General features: G+C 34.1%; 2 protein-coding genes across 2 annotated transcripts; one reads left to right on the forward strand and one right to left on the reverse strand.

Moving 5' to 3' along the window:
• Positions 1 to 954: 954 nt before the first annotated feature.
• On the forward strand, positions 955 to 3,178 carry LOC116142178 (DDT domain-containing protein PTM-like). The gene is made up of 2 exons (XM_031427616.1): positions 955 to 1,535; positions 1,630 to 3,178. Exons 1-2 carry the CDS (start codon positions 1,085 to 1,087, stop codon positions 2,571 to 2,573), a joined length of 1,395 nt encoding a protein of 464 aa, XP_031283476.1. The 5' UTR covers positions 955 to 1,084; the 3' UTR covers positions 2,574 to 3,178.
• Positions 3,179 to 4,421: 1,243 nt separating this feature from the next.
• Positions 4,422 to 17,984, reverse strand: LOC116142153 (AP-2 complex subunit alpha-1-like). Its single transcript, XM_031427587.1, is given in 32 exon segments — positions 4,422 to 5,033; positions 5,109 to 5,188; positions 5,495 to 5,566; positions 5,647 to 5,727; positions 5,819 to 5,944; positions 6,043 to 6,129; positions 6,243 to 6,407; positions 6,557 to 6,637; positions 7,435 to 7,686; positions 7,810 to 7,995; positions 8,101 to 8,221; positions 8,323 to 8,427; positions 8,509 to 8,615; positions 9,167 to 9,232; positions 9,316 to 9,421; positions 9,848 to 9,936; positions 10,080 to 10,161; positions 10,448 to 10,545; positions 10,671 to 10,772; positions 11,325 to 11,326; positions 11,464 to 11,525; positions 11,527 to 11,572; positions 11,634 to 11,700; positions 12,425 to 12,489; positions 12,492 to 12,554; positions 12,557 to 12,630; positions 12,718 to 12,815; positions 12,892 to 12,939; positions 12,941 to 12,955; positions 14,086 to 14,211; positions 14,647 to 14,778; positions 17,590 to 17,984. Coding segments are annotated over 32 exon segments (3,084 nt in total). The 5' UTR covers positions 17,722 to 17,984; the 3' UTR covers positions 4,422 to 4,885.
• Between the last annotated feature and the right edge of the window lie 637 nt (positions 17,985 to 18,621).

An 18,621-nucleotide genomic window follows, 5' to 3' on the forward strand; every position in this document is an offset into this window, starting at 1 on the left:
TATTGTGCTTATCTGGTTGCATTGCATTGCTTGTACAAAAATTCGAAATTCCGTGGTATTTTTTGTTGAGATGAGATTATCAAAGATTAATAGAGCTACTTAACTATACAATTTAGCTTTCACACATGCCAAAGATCAATTTATATTTTCTACTAGTCTCCAATTGAATTGCTTTACCCTCACGATCAAACAAATCGGTAAATGTAATCCAACCCGAATACAAGGCTATATTAGTATATTTCGCCCCAAAACTTGGTATTGTATCTTGCATTATAGGACATATATAATATTATAAAAGTAAATGATATCAATTTAATTCTTCAAATTATTATCAAAACAATAATCTGGCCTAAAAAAAGACAGTTTGTAAAGGACCCTAATGGGGAAACTTTGCTATTTGCTACATTGGCTTTAATTGGAATATAATGGGCCTGTTTAATTTGTGATTTAAAAAAGTAATAAAAAAATTATACAAGACAAAAAGTTGAGTTGTATTTTTAATATTTTTAATATCTAAAAATACATCTGATATAATATTTATTTATTTTTGGAAATATCATTGGTAAAGTATCTTAAAACAGTGAAAATTTGGATATTTATTTGGTTAACATGTTGTTAGAAACACTTTTCTTCCAAATATCTTTTATTAACATAATCATAACATTTAACAAAATGAAATATGATTGGTACATTATACTGAACTGAGCATAGTCATGAGTGTTTTTATAGATTATAATTATGTAATAGTATTTAGACTAAATTTATTATATAGGTTCCACTGTAATTTTATAATATTTGGCTTTTTAATATGTAGGTACTATTGTTATATTATAGTAAAATACAAACATTTACTATATACTTACTTAAATAAATTGTAATTTCCTATGTATTTTTATGATTTAAAATCAATCTAATGAGAATACTGAAGATGAATGAATATTTAAGTGGTGTAATATTAGTCTTTAATATTTAATAAAATGTGAGAGATATAAGAATCAACATAATATTTAGGTGTACATCATATAGAAGTTCTTATTTTGTTTTGTGGACAGGTTATTGTCATGAGGGTTGTACTTTAAGTTCAATGTACATGAATGGTGAAGTGGAGCCCTTGATCACCTGCAACCAGTGTTATCATGTCAAATTTCTTGCCCCGAGTCTAGTTCGCAGTGAGTCTCCAACTAGTCCCTTGCCCTTGCAACGGCAAGAATATCAAACTGCTATGACGGTCACTAAAGCAACACGACCTAATGCTTTTAGCCAACCTTTAGCATGTGTTAAAACTGAGGAGAGTGTTACTGATGTTAAGCAAACTACTTCTAATTCTAATTTGGCAACGAAAACCCGAAGTAGAACATTGTCTTGGGGAATCATATGGAAGAAAAAGAACATTGAAGATAAAGGTGCTGATTTCAGGCGTGCAAACATTCTCCTAAGGGGTAGCTCAGATGTACAAGGTTTAGGGCCTGTTTGTGATCTGTGTCAACTGCCGTACAACTCTGATCTGATGTATATTCACTGTGAAACTTGCGAAAGTAAGTTGCTTTATTCAATAGGTGCAATATGTTTTAAAAGGTGTATACTATCCTTATATTTACATTGGCACATTCGGTCTGTGATTATCTGCAGGGTGGTTTCATGCTGAAGCTGTTGAACTTGAGGAGTCAAAGCTTTCTGATGTAGTAGGTTTCAAGTGTTGCAAATGTCGTAGGATTGGTGGACCTGAGTGTCCCTACATGGATCCTGAACTCAAGGAAAAAAAGCGCAAGAACCGTCGCTTGAGGGCTCAAAAGCAGGGACAAGGCGCTATGAAGATGGAATCTGAGTTTGGCACCCCTTCTGAATCTAAGGAGTGTAAACCCACTACTCCAATGTATCCCATGGAGGAAGTATTTGTACCAAACACTGATCCTCTCCTTTTCTCTCTTTCAAAAGTTGAGCTTATCAAAGAGCCCAATTCAGAAGTGGGTTTTGGTTGGAATGCTGCTGGGCCAGGGCCGCAAAAACTTCCAGTCAGAAGGCATGTGAAATGCGAAGAGGATGTTGATGGTAGTTCTATTGGGAATAATCTTTCTCAAGCTGAATTATCTATGCATTTTGAATCAAATAACGTCATGAACCCAGAGGAACCTTCAGTTCCGTGTGTGGGATGGGATACTTCTGCCAATGGCCTTGAAGGTGAGATGCTGTTTGACCTTGGAGGTCTTAGCTATGAAGATATGGAGTTCGAACCCCAAACCTACTTCTCTTTTTCAGAGTTGCTAGCAACAGATGAGGGTGGTACTTTGGATGGAACTGATACCTCTGGGGTTGTGCCTGTAAACCAGGAAGATATTTCCTTTTCAATTTCACAGGATATAGTCCCAGACCATGGAATGGGTACATCTAATGATAAACATTCAAATTCAACTGTTGGTACAATGCATTGTCGAATTTGTTCAGATATGACAGAATCCCCTGATCTCTCATGCAAGGTTTGTGGGTTTTTGACACACCGCCGTTGTTCTCCTTGGGATGAGTCCTGTCACACAGAAGGAAGTTGGAGATGTGGGAATTGTCGAGAGTGGCGATAGCTGACTCCTTGTTTTTTAAAGGTTTTGCGGTGTTCTGTTTTTTGACACAGAGGGAGTGTTGTTTGATGACGATATGACGATCTGCAAGAATGTGGTTGAGCTGGCCTTACAATTGGAAATTGTACATCATTCTGAGGAAGAATGATGATCAACAGCTTAAATTATCTTCTCCTTGGGTGTTGAAGTGGGAGAAGTTTTGAAAACGCCAAGCGGTTTTTGCAGTTATATACATGGCTCCACTTGTCACGGCACTGGATATGAACTTTACTCTGACTGAATCAGTAAGTTCATGGAGATGCATTTTGTCATTTGGTGAAAGAAGTTGGGAGTTTTTACTCCCAATATTGGCCGTGTTAGTGGTGAAAATTATTTGTGGTGGGAAGTGGGAACAGTAGGACTATTTCACAGGCTTAAAAGGTGATGTAGGTTGGTAAGGTAAGCATGCCTTTTTGTATCGTGCTTATCTGGTTGCATTGCATTGCTTGTACAAAAATTCGAAATTCCGTGGTATTTTTTGTTGAGATGAGATTATCAAAGATTAATAGAGCTACTTAACTATACAATTTAGCTTTCACACATGCCAAAGATCAATTTATATTTTCTACTAGTCTCCAATTGAATTGCTTTACCCTCACGATCAAACAAATCGGTAAATGTAATCCAACCCGAATACAAGGCTATATTAGTATATTTCGCCCCAAAACTTGGTATTGTATCTTGCATTATAGGACATATATAATATTATAAAAGTAAATGATATCAATTTAATTCTTCAAATTATTATCAAAACAATTATATGAAAACTTAAAATTACAGACGGAACAACTTAAAATTGATGTAACAATATAAAATTATTATCAGTTTTTATAGACCAATTTGTGAGATAATATATATTCATAGTGGGTTTGCCTCGATGAGATTATTCAATAAAATTTCTAATTAAATTCTTTACTTTTTTTTTTTTTTTAATATTTTCTAATTTTATCATGGTCAGCGTACATGTAATAGTTAGACTACTTCACAACACTTGCACGATAACGATATGCTTCTAAATTGAAATTATATGTACAGGAGAACCTCTATATAATGATACTCTATATATGAATAACTTTCAGATAGTAATAAAAAATTCTGGTCCTAATTTGGGTTATTTATAAATAAAAATAAATTTTATATTATAATAAATTATAATTTTTCTTGATCCCATATTAAAAACTTTGTCTTTATATAGTAATAATTATATGTATATTACAAAAAATATATGTTATGTTATATTAAAAGTTTAAGATGAAATAAAATATTTATATAAAGTTATTTGGAACAATGATTTATGTTTTAAAATTGTTACCGTATCTTTTATCTTACGGGTACGTAATAAACCGCCAGCATAAACACTTTCTTATTGAACCAAAATATTTCTAGCTCTCAAGTATGTTCAGAGCTTCTTGACATAAATTTTTTTATATTTTCGTACTATCATCCTCGGGATTATCTTCTTCTTCTTATCTAATTCAAGTAATGATTTCTTCTTTAGTTAAAATATGCACGACTTGTTGCTCATTTGGATGATTATGGAAAACATTAATATTCATTTGATTAGGATTGTAAGGTTATCGAATCTGATCACTCAATTTTACAGTGACTCTTTGATATCCATTTCCGTACTATTATAATACTACTAAAACAATGAATTAAAATTCTAATACTACTAAAACATGAATTATAAAATCAAAAATCAAAATAATAATCTTATAATTATACCTCTATTAAATTATAATCTCCTTATAATAATAAATTTAATTGGTTCCAACATTATGATTATAAAGAAGTTCTACTATAGTCTGTATGTGGATAAAATAACATAAATGCTCTATTATTTCCATCTATAATAAATTGACAAACAAATACAAACTATCACAACTGGTTCTACTTCATGCAATATCTTACAAATACTGTTTGTATATTTGTACTACAGAAACCAATCCAGTAAAACTGGGAAGAGAAAGAAAAAAAAAAAAAATGAAGAATAAGAAAAACCCTCATCCCAGAAAGACATAAAATGCTCACCAAGGCACAATCCAAAATTGTGCATAAAGAATCTCAAAATCCCGACCAACCCCTCTTCAAATTCCACTCAAAACACTAAGCCGATCACAAATTAGCTCAACCCTCTATTCCGACAGCCCCCGCATCAGGATTGATTTTCCTTATCCACCTCTTAACCGGAAGAATGGGCAGGTAGGTCGGACGTATAAATCAGGTTTACAAGTGTATATTGAACAAATTTTCACACATCAACCACAGCTACTTCATCACAGCAAACCAGCTAGCATTGCCCCAGGATCATTCGATGCTGCTGGTGTACTAGGTGGTTGGGCTACTGGAGAAACTGGCCTGGCTGGTGTACGGGGGGTTGCCATAGGAATGCTAACTAATTGCTCCTTGATGAACTCCTTCAACCTGCACAGCAACAGTCAGAGCAATTCCAAATGTTGTTTAAATATAAAGTTAGCCTATTAAGTACAGAAGACATACTCAAATGTTAGTGCAGGATCACCCGAGGCAACTGTCATACGCAACTGGGTTCTGTCTGCTGGATCTGTTTCAATTCTAATCTGTGTCAGAATAGAAAAGGCTGTCAATAATTTATTCTCTAATAGATTTACAGGAGAATTAACATAACGCATCATCTGCATTTTTTTGAGTATTTTCTTTTCTTTTAATAAGGTATTAAAATACATCAAAGAAATCAAATAGGTGCATCAATGAACCAGATAAATTCCAAAATAAATTAAAATAAAATAAAAACACAGAAATTGATTTCCCAAGTGCGTTACTCATTAACCAGAATGTTTATCTACAGTTACATATTAACCAAGGTATACGGGAGATAGATAGCTAGAAGTGAACATATTCCTTACCAAGCAGAGCATGGCCCGTGTACTCTCCGAATAAAATGTTGTGCTAGCAACCAGATTATTAGGATTAGGGTCCTGAAACAGATAATTAAACTGTGAACAAAATTTACATAATTGATAAAGGGCGGGCCAAGTCAAAAGGAAGAATGACTTACAAGTCCAGGACAAACTGTCACCCGATAACTGTTAAACAAATTAGCCATTTCAAGTAGAGGCATTGGTCGTACACCTCTCACCTGCACATTAATAGGAAAACGTTTATAAATAAAAGAAAAAAATAATTTAATGACAGAAATGTTGTTACAACAACAAAAAGAATATACAAACCACTTCTTGAAGCTTTAAAGGTGGGCCTGAAAGTGATCTCCACTGAGGGAAAAATTCTTCAGCGGATATAGTTATAGGCTGTAGAAATTTATTCAGTATAGCAGGAAGACGAAGCTTGACATTTACCTAGAAAAAAGGAAAAATATAAGAAACCAATAGGTATGCATATTACTTACTTCCAAGTTAAAAAAGACATAATAATAAACCAATATTATAACAAGTACCATATTGGTACCAAACTTGTAGGAAAAGTCAAGAACAGCGACATCCCTGCTAGGTCGGAGATTCATTATTTCAAGGGGGCATTGCACCTATTCAACCAAAAAGGAAAATATAAAATATCATGTAATAATAAAAAGAACACATAAAGTGTGGCCAGTATCCATGAAGCCAATATAAATAATATGCATAACAAGGGCTTCACCTGTGCTCGAGGAGGAATAGTTTCAGGAACTAAAGAAAGTTCCATCTTCAAATGGGCAGGAGGCAATATAATAGCTTGAACTGAAACAAGTGGAGAGGTGTTCTTGTTACCCAAGAAAAGTACTAGACGACCATGATGGCCTCGCCACTCTGCTTTAATACCAATCTGGGACACGTTTAACAAGCAAAATAAGTGTCTAATTAAAGCTTTATAAAAATAATCAAGTCAGCTCCAGGAATACATGGGAAAGCATCTGTAAGCTTAAATAGATGACTGTCAACATAAGATGTGGGGTAATAAAGAAAAGATCAAACCTGAATATAAGGATCCTCATAGAGAATACCACTATCCTTCAAGCATAATGCATGGAATCTTTCGGCAATATTTCCTATTGGCTGCAAAAGTGTACAACAGAATTAGCTAGTTAATGCAACCTAACAAGGTACAAGTTATGATTCCATTGCATAGAAGTACAAACCAAGATGTTTAGATATGATACCATGGAATCATTTCACCATAAAAAAGGATAGTTCTGCAGTTTATGTTAATGTTGCAAGGAAATTGAAAAGTACTTGGGAATTAGAAAATATAAATTTTTACTAAAAGACTTCAGGATATTCACCATAAAAGGAAAGTTCTGCAGTTTATGTTAATGTTGCAAGGAAATTGAAAAGTATTTGGTAATTAGAAAATATCAATTGTTACAAAAAGACTTCAGGATATGTTAATATCTTAACAAAATTTCATGTTATAAATTAACCTATAATGCAGGTGGCAGGAAAGAATGAAACACAGCCATACGTGAAAGAGAATATCAAAATTGTAAATTAGGAAAATTTCAGTATCCATGGGGAAAAAAAGGTGAAATTTTCTATAATAAAGTACTAGAATATACTAAATATCAGGCATTTCATGAATCCAATTTAACTAACTCCTTGAAAGTGAATAAACATGAATCACCAACAGAATTTATAACTATTAGTCCTCTGGTGCAAAAATGCTAGATTCAGAGGTGTTTGTACTAAGGAAGGATGATCAGGGAATATAGTCACAGTAGACAGGAGGGAGCCCATCTGGCAAGGTAGGCTCCAAGATAAATTTACAACCACTCCCATCTTCAGTCTTAGGACAAAAACAGAGTTCACAATGATATGACTATGCAGTACAACAATAGAAAGGGAGAAGTATAAACCTGAACAGCATTTGCCTGCTCTCCAACAGGTACAATGGCTGATCCATCCACTACAACCCCTTCCACTCCAGGGACCACATTTTGCTCAGATTGGACAGCAGGTCCAGGGGGACCTTCAATAGCCAGTGGGCCTAGAAGATCACCAAGAACATCTGCTGATGGAGGTTGAGGATCTGCTGATGGAGGCTGAGCATCTACAACGGTCAAAGTACCATTTGGCTGGCTTAATCCTGGGTCTGCTGAATGATGATCCTGTAAGGTAAAAACACAACAAATCACAATTATAACTGAAAGATGAATTTAAATAGCCTAACAAAGATTATAAGGAAGAATATGCCAATGAACTCTAGGGCTGACAAATAGATAGGCACTAACCACACTACTGCTCATGCTTGGCACCTTTACAAGGCTAAGCTGGCCAACTGGTGGGGTCCCATTGGCGGAGCTTTGATCAGTTACAACCAATGCATTTGACATCTGCTGCTGTTGGGTTCTCAACTTGATAGCACTTTGCTCTGCAGTGTCAACATCAGAATCTTCGGCCTTTTTGATCAATGCAGACTACATTTAGAGAAGATAACCGTTAGCATCAATAAAATCCAGTTGAAACCTTCAATCAAAATTAATGATGAACTATCCCCATGGTTGATAAGAATCAAACAATACCTGGCGCTCAGGGAATTTGGGCATTTCAGCCAAGATATCCATCAGAGCTGCCCCTTTTCTACTCAATGAAAAATACTCGACAGCTCGCTGTTGTATCTCAACATCAATGCAACTCTCATATCTACAACAAGACAGAACTGTATTAGAGGTACAACATTTGTGGACAATTAAGCTTAACTAGCGAAACCAAATACAGAGAAGTGATGCAAGGGTAAATCCCACTTGTTGAATATTGCCCAAATCAGATTCTGTAGTTCTGGATCAGCAGGTTGAGAGTGCATCAAGATCTTGGCATACGTTGAAAGAAGAATCGGAATGGTGGAGGTCCTGCAAACACAATGTGTGATTAAATGAAAAAACAAAAATTAATAAGACAATAAGAAAGGCAAGAATAGATTTAGTTCTTACGAAACAGTTGGAAGCTTTTCATGTATTATGCTAAATATTTCTTTTGGACTACACCCAGGTCGTCTGGCCAAAAGGTGGCTGTACTCTCCAAGAAGATAAGCGCTAACCTATAACAATTGCCAAATTGAGAAGTATTGATTATATCCAAATAGAAAATGTACTATGATACTAAAAGAAGGGGATTGTTGAAAATATTGTCAAACTCTAGTTTGAATTAACTAGTATATCATCAGTTGAATCTCTGAAAGAGAAGGAAAGGTTAACGGATCAAAATTGTAGTATAAAAGATCCATAAAATGCGTAAATGTCAGAGTTATATTAGCATAAGCATAGAACTAAAGCCAAAGATTGAAATTTGGAACATAATGTACAAAAATAAGTTTTCTCGCCAAAGTTCTATTTTATGTAAAATATTACAGCCATCTTGCTTCAATGATGGAAACGAATCTTGCCCACAAATTCTCATATTCACATATTGTATTTCTGATGTCAATTCCAGAATTGAGTAGAAAAAAAAAAAAAAAATCAAATTATGAAGTGAAAACCCAACCAGGAAAACTACTAACTCTATAAGGCCAACGATACAGAGTATACACGATTACTGTTCAAATGTAAACAAGCTAATGTGGAATATGAATCCAAGTCAAAGTATTCACACCTTGACCATTGTCTCATGTATGGCAGGCTTGTCAAGATACTCTCTGGCTTTTGCAGCTGCATATGGCTGATCAAATACATAGAGTAATGTTTCCATCAATATCATCTAAACACCATGTTGATAAGATGTATATACAAAATTTTGATCACCTGAAGGTCTTCATTATTTGTAACAAACTGCACAACACGAAACCATATGTCATCGCTAACAAAATCCCCAGCCTTGTCAATGAGCTGAAGGATCACATCCACGTACCTATGAAGAATCATATGGATGATATCATATAGACATCATTTTACAAAAATAATCTTGTAGCTTCAACAGCGCAGAATTACTTAATAACTACCGATCAAGGCAGCAGGTATAAAACTAAATTCCCAAAAGCTCCACAAGAATATGAAAACAATATAAACTTAGCTTATATCCTCCCGCATAACATTAACTAACTTCGATTTTAAAATCAATGATAAGCCTATCACATTCATTTTGTGTATCACTTGCATTGCATTATCCGATGGATGTACCTCCAAAATCAATCCTAGTCCTCTATTCCTATTAGGGCCGAGCATGTTAGCTTAATGTTTTTAATTGTCTGTCGGTCTACCATAGATATCCTTTTAACATAGCAGAGCTAAAATTATCCACAATTTTCTTAAAGTCTCTAAAGGAAGTCATTCTTACCATGAAAGATCAGGAGCAAATTTTTCTGCAAGAATAGCAGCTTTAAGGGAAAGTTCTTCACGCATTGCAAAGTCAGCAGAGCTGAGATACTGAAAACAGATGCAAATCAGTGGCATGCTCAGATTGTGCTTCAGATGATTAACACTTTCAGTAGATAACATAAAACAATTGCTAATATAAAAAGCATCCCAGAATCATACTAAACAACTAGACTATATTCACCATTCTATACCTGCAACAATTCTTCAACAATGTCCTTTGCATTTGAAACATCACACATTCCATATAGCAGATCAAGGGCACGTCTACGAATACTGGGGGAAATGTTAACCCAAGTTAGTAAAAGCACACATTCTCCATTACAGGACATTAAACATAACTTTCTGGAGATGAGAAACTTCATAAGTGAATACAATATGCACCAATTGTTAACATATACTTAGTTCGTGAAGAAATAAATAATTTTCCGAGGAGAATCACAGCCACATAAATCTTGTTCAAGAAAAAAGATGACTTATTGACAAGATATCAGTAACACCATCCATAAGTCCTGACACTCTCAGCAAGTAACCAAACCAGCTCAAGAAACTCAAATTTAACCTGATGTCGGGGTCCTTCAACGAGGTGATGATCTGAGCCTGATGTCTTTTGATGATATCTTGCACATCTGTTACCATTAACATCCGAGTCATATTTTCCTGCAACAGAGAATTGTAAAGTCTAATCAGTCAGTCATAGGCCAGCAACCAGGTCATAAATTGCCTACACAAAATACTGTATCTGAAAAGAAATAATGGATAAGGTTAGTGATTCAACAACTTACCAAGCCAAGATATCGAATATTTGGTTCACGCACTGCAATAAATTTTCCAAGTAGAGCAACACATTGGGACATCATCTCCTTCTCAGCATCAAGATGCATGACCTGTGATGGAAAATTAGACATGCAATTCTCAATAAAAGCTCTTCAAATTCCAAAACTATGTTTATATTTTTGCTAGGCAATTGAACTCAAAACCAACCTAGTCCATCACAATTGTTTTACCCTAGCCAATGCTGTAACAGTATATAGATTTTTCTTCTCATCAAATAATGAATTCTTACAAGAAGAATAATAGACCAGGTCCTAAATACATGTAATAACAAGGGAAATTGATTTCCAGAAATGAAGAGATGACAGTTTCATAACCATATTGAACTATCAAGCCAGGAATAGAGGGGCTTAAATTAAACAGTTCCCAATTTGCAGGCTAAAAGTCCTATTTGTTCCTTTTATGCATGAGAACACGAGAGAGAAAGATAAGTTTGTCCATCATCAATAAAAGTTCACTTCAACTAATATATCTAACCACACATAGTTGAAGAAGTGAGCAACATGCAGGAATGCGTAGCCCAAGTTTGTTTGTTTCAACATAAGTTTGCTTCCTGTCATGGAACCCCCCCCCCCCCAAAAAATGTTACTGAACTTGGAGAAAACTACTTGGAATCTGGATAAAGATACTGACATCTTAAAGTTTCAGCTAACTAAATATAAACATTGTCTAGAAAAAAACACTAATCTTATAGTAAATAGCAAATTTCATTCACAAAGAAAACACTTTCTGATGCAAACTTACAAGCAAGGGCTTCAAAGAGAACGGCATGTGATGCATTGTTCTTATTAACATTTTTACAACATCAGTTCCATCAATATCCGTTGTAACACCTAAAATCACAAATCCAAATCTCATTAGAGTCACCTGGCAAACAAGAGAAAGTTATTCCTTGGGAGAAGTTGAACTCGAACAATGATCTTTGGTGTTTGGATCTTCAATGGTGGGAAAATATGAAGTGCTCCATTGTCTTGACCTGTACTAACAAAACACTAATCAGCATCGGAGAACTTGTTAATTATACATACGTTACAAATTACTTAAGGCCAATTACATAATTTATGCTGCATCAAAAATAAATGTTAAATTAGCAAGACATGTTATTCAGAAATTGCAACAGCTACACTTTTAAAAACAGAATCTGTTCAAAAAAGGAGCATGTTGCAGCAAAGTACAAATTGATGATCATTTTTATGAGTCCATTATGAAAATTGAGCCATCAAAGAATGCCTTAGAAATAGTGTTAGGATGAAGACACGACAGACATCCCTTTTAATCAGTGAATGTGACAAAAGCTCACTGTTTCCAGAATGGCTAATTCACAAAGATTACAAATAAAACATCAGTACAATTTGATTTCCCCAGGAAGACCAAAGATGTTTGCGCATGCCTGTAATGACCCCTTAAGAGAATGGATCAGCACAAAAAAAAAAAAAAAAAACATATCAATTTAAAATTACTAACAATATTTTATTAAATGTTTTTCACTCTTCAGCTCTTGATCAGACACAGGCCAACCAATTTGACTGGATCTGAAAACCAAACTAGACTTCTAGTTTTTATATATTTGAAGTTCCAAACTTATTCATTCATTGAAGAGTCCACAACAAATCCAACTGATCAGACAGACCAATTAAACCACATTTCAGAACCAGTAACGATCACATGCAGATAAGTTGAACAAGGGGAGAAAATGAAGACAAACCTGAAGCCAGGGAGATGGGATACCATAGTAAGTGTATTCTTGAGGAATATCCTGGTTCCTAGCAAGCGCTCCAATATTTTAACACACTTTGGAAGAGAACTCCAATAGGATTCATGGTGATTAGACACAAAGCAACAAGAAGGCTCATAGAAGATGTCAAAACACCAAGATCTCGTTCATCCAAAAGTTGTGCCATCCGATCCGCCCTGCAAACCCAAAAGAAAAACGAAATCTACAAATTTAAACTCATTTAGAAAGTAGGTTGTCATGAAGAATGTGATATTCAAACATACCAGCCATCTACATTGACAACAATCCGGATTTTTCCTATACAAGCGCAGAGACATAGTGCAGCTTTTTTTCTCACAAGCGGTCTGCAGCTACTTGAAATCTAAGACAAAAGAATGGGTGTCACAACCAATCTTTGAAAGTCCAGATTAAAAACAAACATTCGAAATTATTCTTACAAGTAGTTTTTGAACATCAGGTGCCAAAGATTCTGCGAAATCTCTCCCCACCAATATTCCCAACCTAAAACAAAATACAAATACAAGTGGTAAAGGAAATCAGACAGCCAACACAACACAATACAATGCAATCTAACAATCCTAAGGGGAAAGAAGGATAGAAAAAATTATTCAAAGACGATATAATGACAAGTGACAAAAGCCAATTACTTCATACAAAACAGCTGATAAATCCAAGAAGAATGAGATAAAAAAGGAAAAACTGTAATATGAAATTTATAACATCCTAGACAAAAGGATATTGTACATAACAATCGGTCATACAAAATAAATAAAAACAATTATACTTTTTTTTTAAGAAACTATGACAACATCATTGATTGAAAAAATAGTTACAAACAAGATAACAAGTTGTCCAAAAAAGTCAAGGTCCATCTAAAGGATAACAAAAAGATATATACAAAATAGACCGAATAGTTCAATGAAAAGCTATGGACTACTCAAAAATCAACGACACACAAAATAAAACAAGACATACAAAGAATATCAATCAGCCAAAAAAGCTCAAGTCCATTTAAGAGATTAAAACATAAAGTTAATGCTTCTATGTGATAATAATTACTGTCAATAACTAAAAAGATGCTTGAAAATCTCAATCACGCTAAGACTTTCATCAGTAGTTCCTTGAAAAAAACATCAGCACACAGACCCACTTACATAGAACAAATATCCAGACGTCATGCTCTCAAATAGGCATCCTTTGCCTATAACAGAAGAAGCCCCAAACAATTGAAGAAATTTTATGAAGATGTTTCTTAATTGTCAAAGGTCTTAGAAAATATAATTAACTGGCGATGGCTCTATTAACTTGCCACTATGTATTTTGGAACAAGAAAGAAAGTGCTATACAAAAAGAATAAAAGTTCTAGCACAAGTTCATAGCAGGTTAATTCAAAACCCACATTTTGCTTCAGTAGTTGACCACCAATGCATAAGCAATGGAATGTTGTATGCATGGAAAATTGCTCCATGATAATCAATGAACTCCCAAAGAGCAACTTAAAGAAGTAAAACAAATATTTTTCCACTTAAATAAATTGAAAATTAAATGCAGCAGAATGGCTTACTACCTGATAGAAAGAACATATAGATAAAAATAAAAAGGAGGTTTTAAAGGGTTTCTTGCTAACATACCATAGTCAAGGCTAGGCACTGGAAAGTTTCATTGCGACCAATAATGTCATTCCTTACTGTATTTATCGCTAATCTCAGAAAATCATGATTCTCGTTGAGCAAGCATGACGTCACAATGTACCCAACCTGCAGCCAATTATAGCAAGGTAAAAATTTAAACAGTCACATTTCAGGCTAGTTATTTAAAAAAAGACAACTAGGGAGCATATAAGAATATCACAATGTATCCAATGCAACAACTATATCTTTTAAGAGAAAAACAAACTTTAATATGTAAAAAAGCTGCAAAACTAACAGATTCCAGAATTTCCAGGCCTCCAGTAATTTCACATACCATGATTCTGAGAGGAACAAAAATCTATACTCTATCAATCATATGATAAAAACTAGAAGAGGTTAGGTCAAAACCTCTTTCAAGTTAAGGTGAATAAAGAATTACAAGAAGCCTTAATATTGAATTGTTCAGCCACTATTTAACCCAAAAGCTTAAGCCCATAGCTAGGGACCCAACTATAGTATTTAAGCATTAACAAGGAGAAACTGAATTGCAAAGGACCTTACCTGCTTTTCTGGATACTTTGGTGCAGATATTAAAGAAACAGCTTCCATGTGACCAAAATCTACATCGTAACCCAGCATATAAATGTAAAGCATTTTCCAAACATATTTCTTCTTTTCATAAGGTGACAAACCCTGTTGAAATAGCATAACAATTCAATGACCAATTGCGAATGCTGTTTGAGATCATCAGCAGAAATCAAACAGATTTATAAAGAAAAAGGCGCAACATATAACCAATACTTTAAGGTTCAAAGCAACCAAAGTAAAACAGTGAAATGAATACAACTAGCAACTGAAAAGAGAGAGAGAGAGAGAGAGAGAGAGAGAGAGAGAGAGAACACATGTGATGCACAGACACATCAATTTTAACTTTAACAAATATGGCTATTTTCTTCAAGCAGATATGTGAGGAGATACTTTCCCATAAAAAGACATTACAACGTTAAACAAAGAAAGGCAAGGGGATACGCCAGGTGAATGAAGCTAACTTGAATATCAAGGCCAAAGTAATGCCAAAAGGATTACTCAATTCAAACGCATCCAAATGAAAAAGGGGGCAGAACCATAATTTATGTGATTGTATACAATCATTTAAAAATAAACAGGGATAAAAAAGATATGAAAGGAAGAGAAAAAACAAATCTCAAGTCCTAAAGCTCAAAGCATCAATCATGATTCAGAAAATTTTGAGTAACCTCAGAAGCATAATACAATTGATTAAACTTTAATGCTGTACCTGATCAAAATTAAATGGAGGAACACCAAAATGGTATCAAGTCAAAAACAAAGCACAATCATGTATTCATTGCCTTTTATACTAAAGGACCTGACACAAAAACCTCATAGCTAACAGTGAGGAATCGCTGATGAAAAAACTTAAGCCAATAAAGATAAGTGCTCTAAGATAGAAGGAAAGCTTGGACTTCAAAGATGCCAATGGCTGTGATCACATAATATTAGGAATATATATCATGTATGACTATATCCGTCACCAAACCATAAATGTAAGCCAAATTTGACCCAACACTTCAACTCTTTGCTCGTAGCTCTTATATCCATTATACTTTCGCCAAATTTTGACTAACTGGTCCGGGGGATATCCAATTGCAAATCTCTCATACTGTCAATAATTTTATGATATTACTATTCCAAGCTTTATTAATTACCATGTCCCGAACAGCTATAATATACCCTTCACTAAATCAATATTTTAAAAATAGGGACTACTGTTGCAACCTACAACTTAGTTAGTTAAGAAACTTATGAAATATAATATCCCTAGAAAAAGTTGAACCCTACATAGATCTTAACTAATCAACAGAATCTTTGGGGACCGAGAAACCAACTTGATGAGTAGCTCTGATTTCATATATTCTGATTGTTCTTGCTAATCAATCTCTATAAAACTTTCATTACAGCCTTATTTGTTAAAAGTACCTTATTGTTTTAGAATAAATTGTTGATGTACAAACACTTATGACATTGAAAAAATATAGAACACACATAAAATAAGACTTTTTCTCTCCAAACATAATTAGCTCAAACACACTTAGACCATTGATGTAAAGTTACCAATTGTACAGAATGTTAAATTACTGCAATACTTCTAGCATGTTTAGCTTAATAGTCTATTAGCTGTGTTTTATTTCTTGGCGATAGTAATTTTGAGCAAAATCCTTAATAAGGGGGCTTGCTACAAAATTGGTGTAACTCACAATCAGTTCACTGAAACTTTATATTTGTAGCTGGCTCCAAATATACATAATATCAGATCAGTACTCTAACTAGGTTAGTAAAGAGATCCAAAAACAGAGGGATGAAAGATAAAATCTTCAATAAGCAACCATGATTCTCAAAACAAAAATTAGTGGATTTAAACCAAGGCAGGTATGTATATGTTCTCAAATATTTATTGATGAAAGCAAACCAACTCTTTAAAATTATAATTACCTCAAATTTCTCACTATAATTCTCTATATCTCCATTAACATCTTCAGAAACACCACAAAGTGTGGCCACTTATAATTTTCCCAAAATAAGTCGTCACTCATTAAAATATCATCAACCTTTGGAGTCAATTGGCAGGCAAACATCATTTGGCAGTTTAATGCTAAGCTGAAGTAAGCTCTAACACAATGTGTGACAAGTTTAGACAAGCCTGTCTTTAGTAACTGAAATCCTCACTGGAGAATCGACCCTGCCCAGTATTTTATGGTCTTCTTGACAGTATTTGTTTCACTACATCTACTTTGATGGAATTCAGAGGCAAGGATACTCGCTCTCCACCTCCTTCACAACATCTACGTGTTCTAAGTCTAATTTTTAATGAAGTATATGTAACTCTAAGTCTAATTTTTAATGAAGTATATGTAACTCATTTTGATCAAAATCAATTGCTTACTGGTTTTTACCTATTGCATCTACTGATACCAAGAAGTGCAAAACAAAACTCTTTACCACCAAAATCTTCAATTATAATCTCTCTCTAGAGTATGAAACATACTTTCCACTACATCCTAACAATCCTATAAACCTTGCTAAATCATAGGCAATTCAACAATTAAAATCAGACCCTAATGCAATACTAATCCTAACTACCACTTCCGGCAACACATCCATCACAAGCACGTAGCAAAACAACACTTCATTTAAAAAAATAAAATCTGTAAACTAAAAATCCCACACTAATAATCAGATAAACAATAACTAACACAGCTCAGAATCTGAGTTAACGTTCTGTTCTCACAGCTTTTGTATCCAAAAAGGAAAATTAAAAATTAAAAATCAACAATTCTAATTTCTTAATTTCTTCTCATTTTTCCAGTAACAATCAAACTGTTACATCATTCTTTCAGATCAAAATTTTTAACTTTTTCGAACACAATTAATCACATACAGGTAAAAGCGAGGGAGAGATAGGGTTTTATTTAAAGAGTGTCTAACCTTTTCGTTTTTGAAGCGTGTGCGGACATTGCCAAGCTCTTTATCGACGCGGAGTCTCTCCGCCTCTTTGTTCTGGCAATTACGAATGTCGCTGATGAAAACGGAGAGTCCTCTCATGCCTGACAAAGCCATCTTGTCTCAGATCCACAAGCCCTAACAAAACTAAGAGAAAGAGAACACAATCTCTCTCTTTCTCTCTTCGGCTCCCAACCAATCTCAGATCCTCGCTCTCTCCTCCGCCGGATCTAACATATAATGTTTGTGTTACTACGAGATCTTGATGCACAGTTAGAGATCAACTTCAATTTTCAAAATACAATTCAATTCGAAGCCAAGAGAAAGCAATGTGAAAGTTAAAAGCTTGTAATGGAGAGAGAAAGTGAAGCAAAATTTTGGAGAAAGCCGTCCAGGAGCAGAGAGACGACTTTTATTTTAGTCATTTATTAATTAAATTTTATTTTCGTTTTATTTACTTCATCATTTCACTTTCAATTTTCACCTAATACTTTTGTCAGACTTCTTTTTTCTATTTCTTTTTTAAATTAATATCGCAAATTCTTCTTAATTCTCATTGGTTATCTTATAGTTTCTTATTGGGTGTGTTAGTCTGACAAAGACAAAGACAAATACAAATGAGGTATACAAAGACAATTGTTACCATTGATCTTCATTATTTCTCTCTCTTTTTTTCTGTTCTTTTTTTGTTTTTTTCTTTTTGTTGATATCACTTTGTAGCCCTCTTTGTATTGTCTTTGTAAGGATAATATTTTTCTTTCTTATTTAATGGATATGACTAACTCTGATTAGGTCTAAGCCTCCGTTTGGTATGGTTTCTCCGGTATAATCTATAAAATAAGAGTTTACTGTGAAACTTAAACGAGTAGAACTTGGATTATTATTATTATTTTGTGACTAAGAGATAGTTTACATGTAACTCAATTAATTTTTTGGAACNGTTAGAGATCAACTTCAATTTTCAAAATACAATTCAATTCGAAGCCAAGAGAAAGCAATGTGAAAGTTAAAAGCTTG

The sequence above is a fragment of the Pistacia vera genome, unplaced genomic scaffold (assembly GCF_008641045.1).
Source record: "Pistacia vera cultivar Batoury unplaced genomic scaffold, PisVer_v2 Contig405, whole genome shotgun sequence".
NCBI lineage: Eukaryota > Viridiplantae > Streptophyta > Magnoliopsida > Sapindales > Anacardiaceae > Pistacia > Pistacia vera.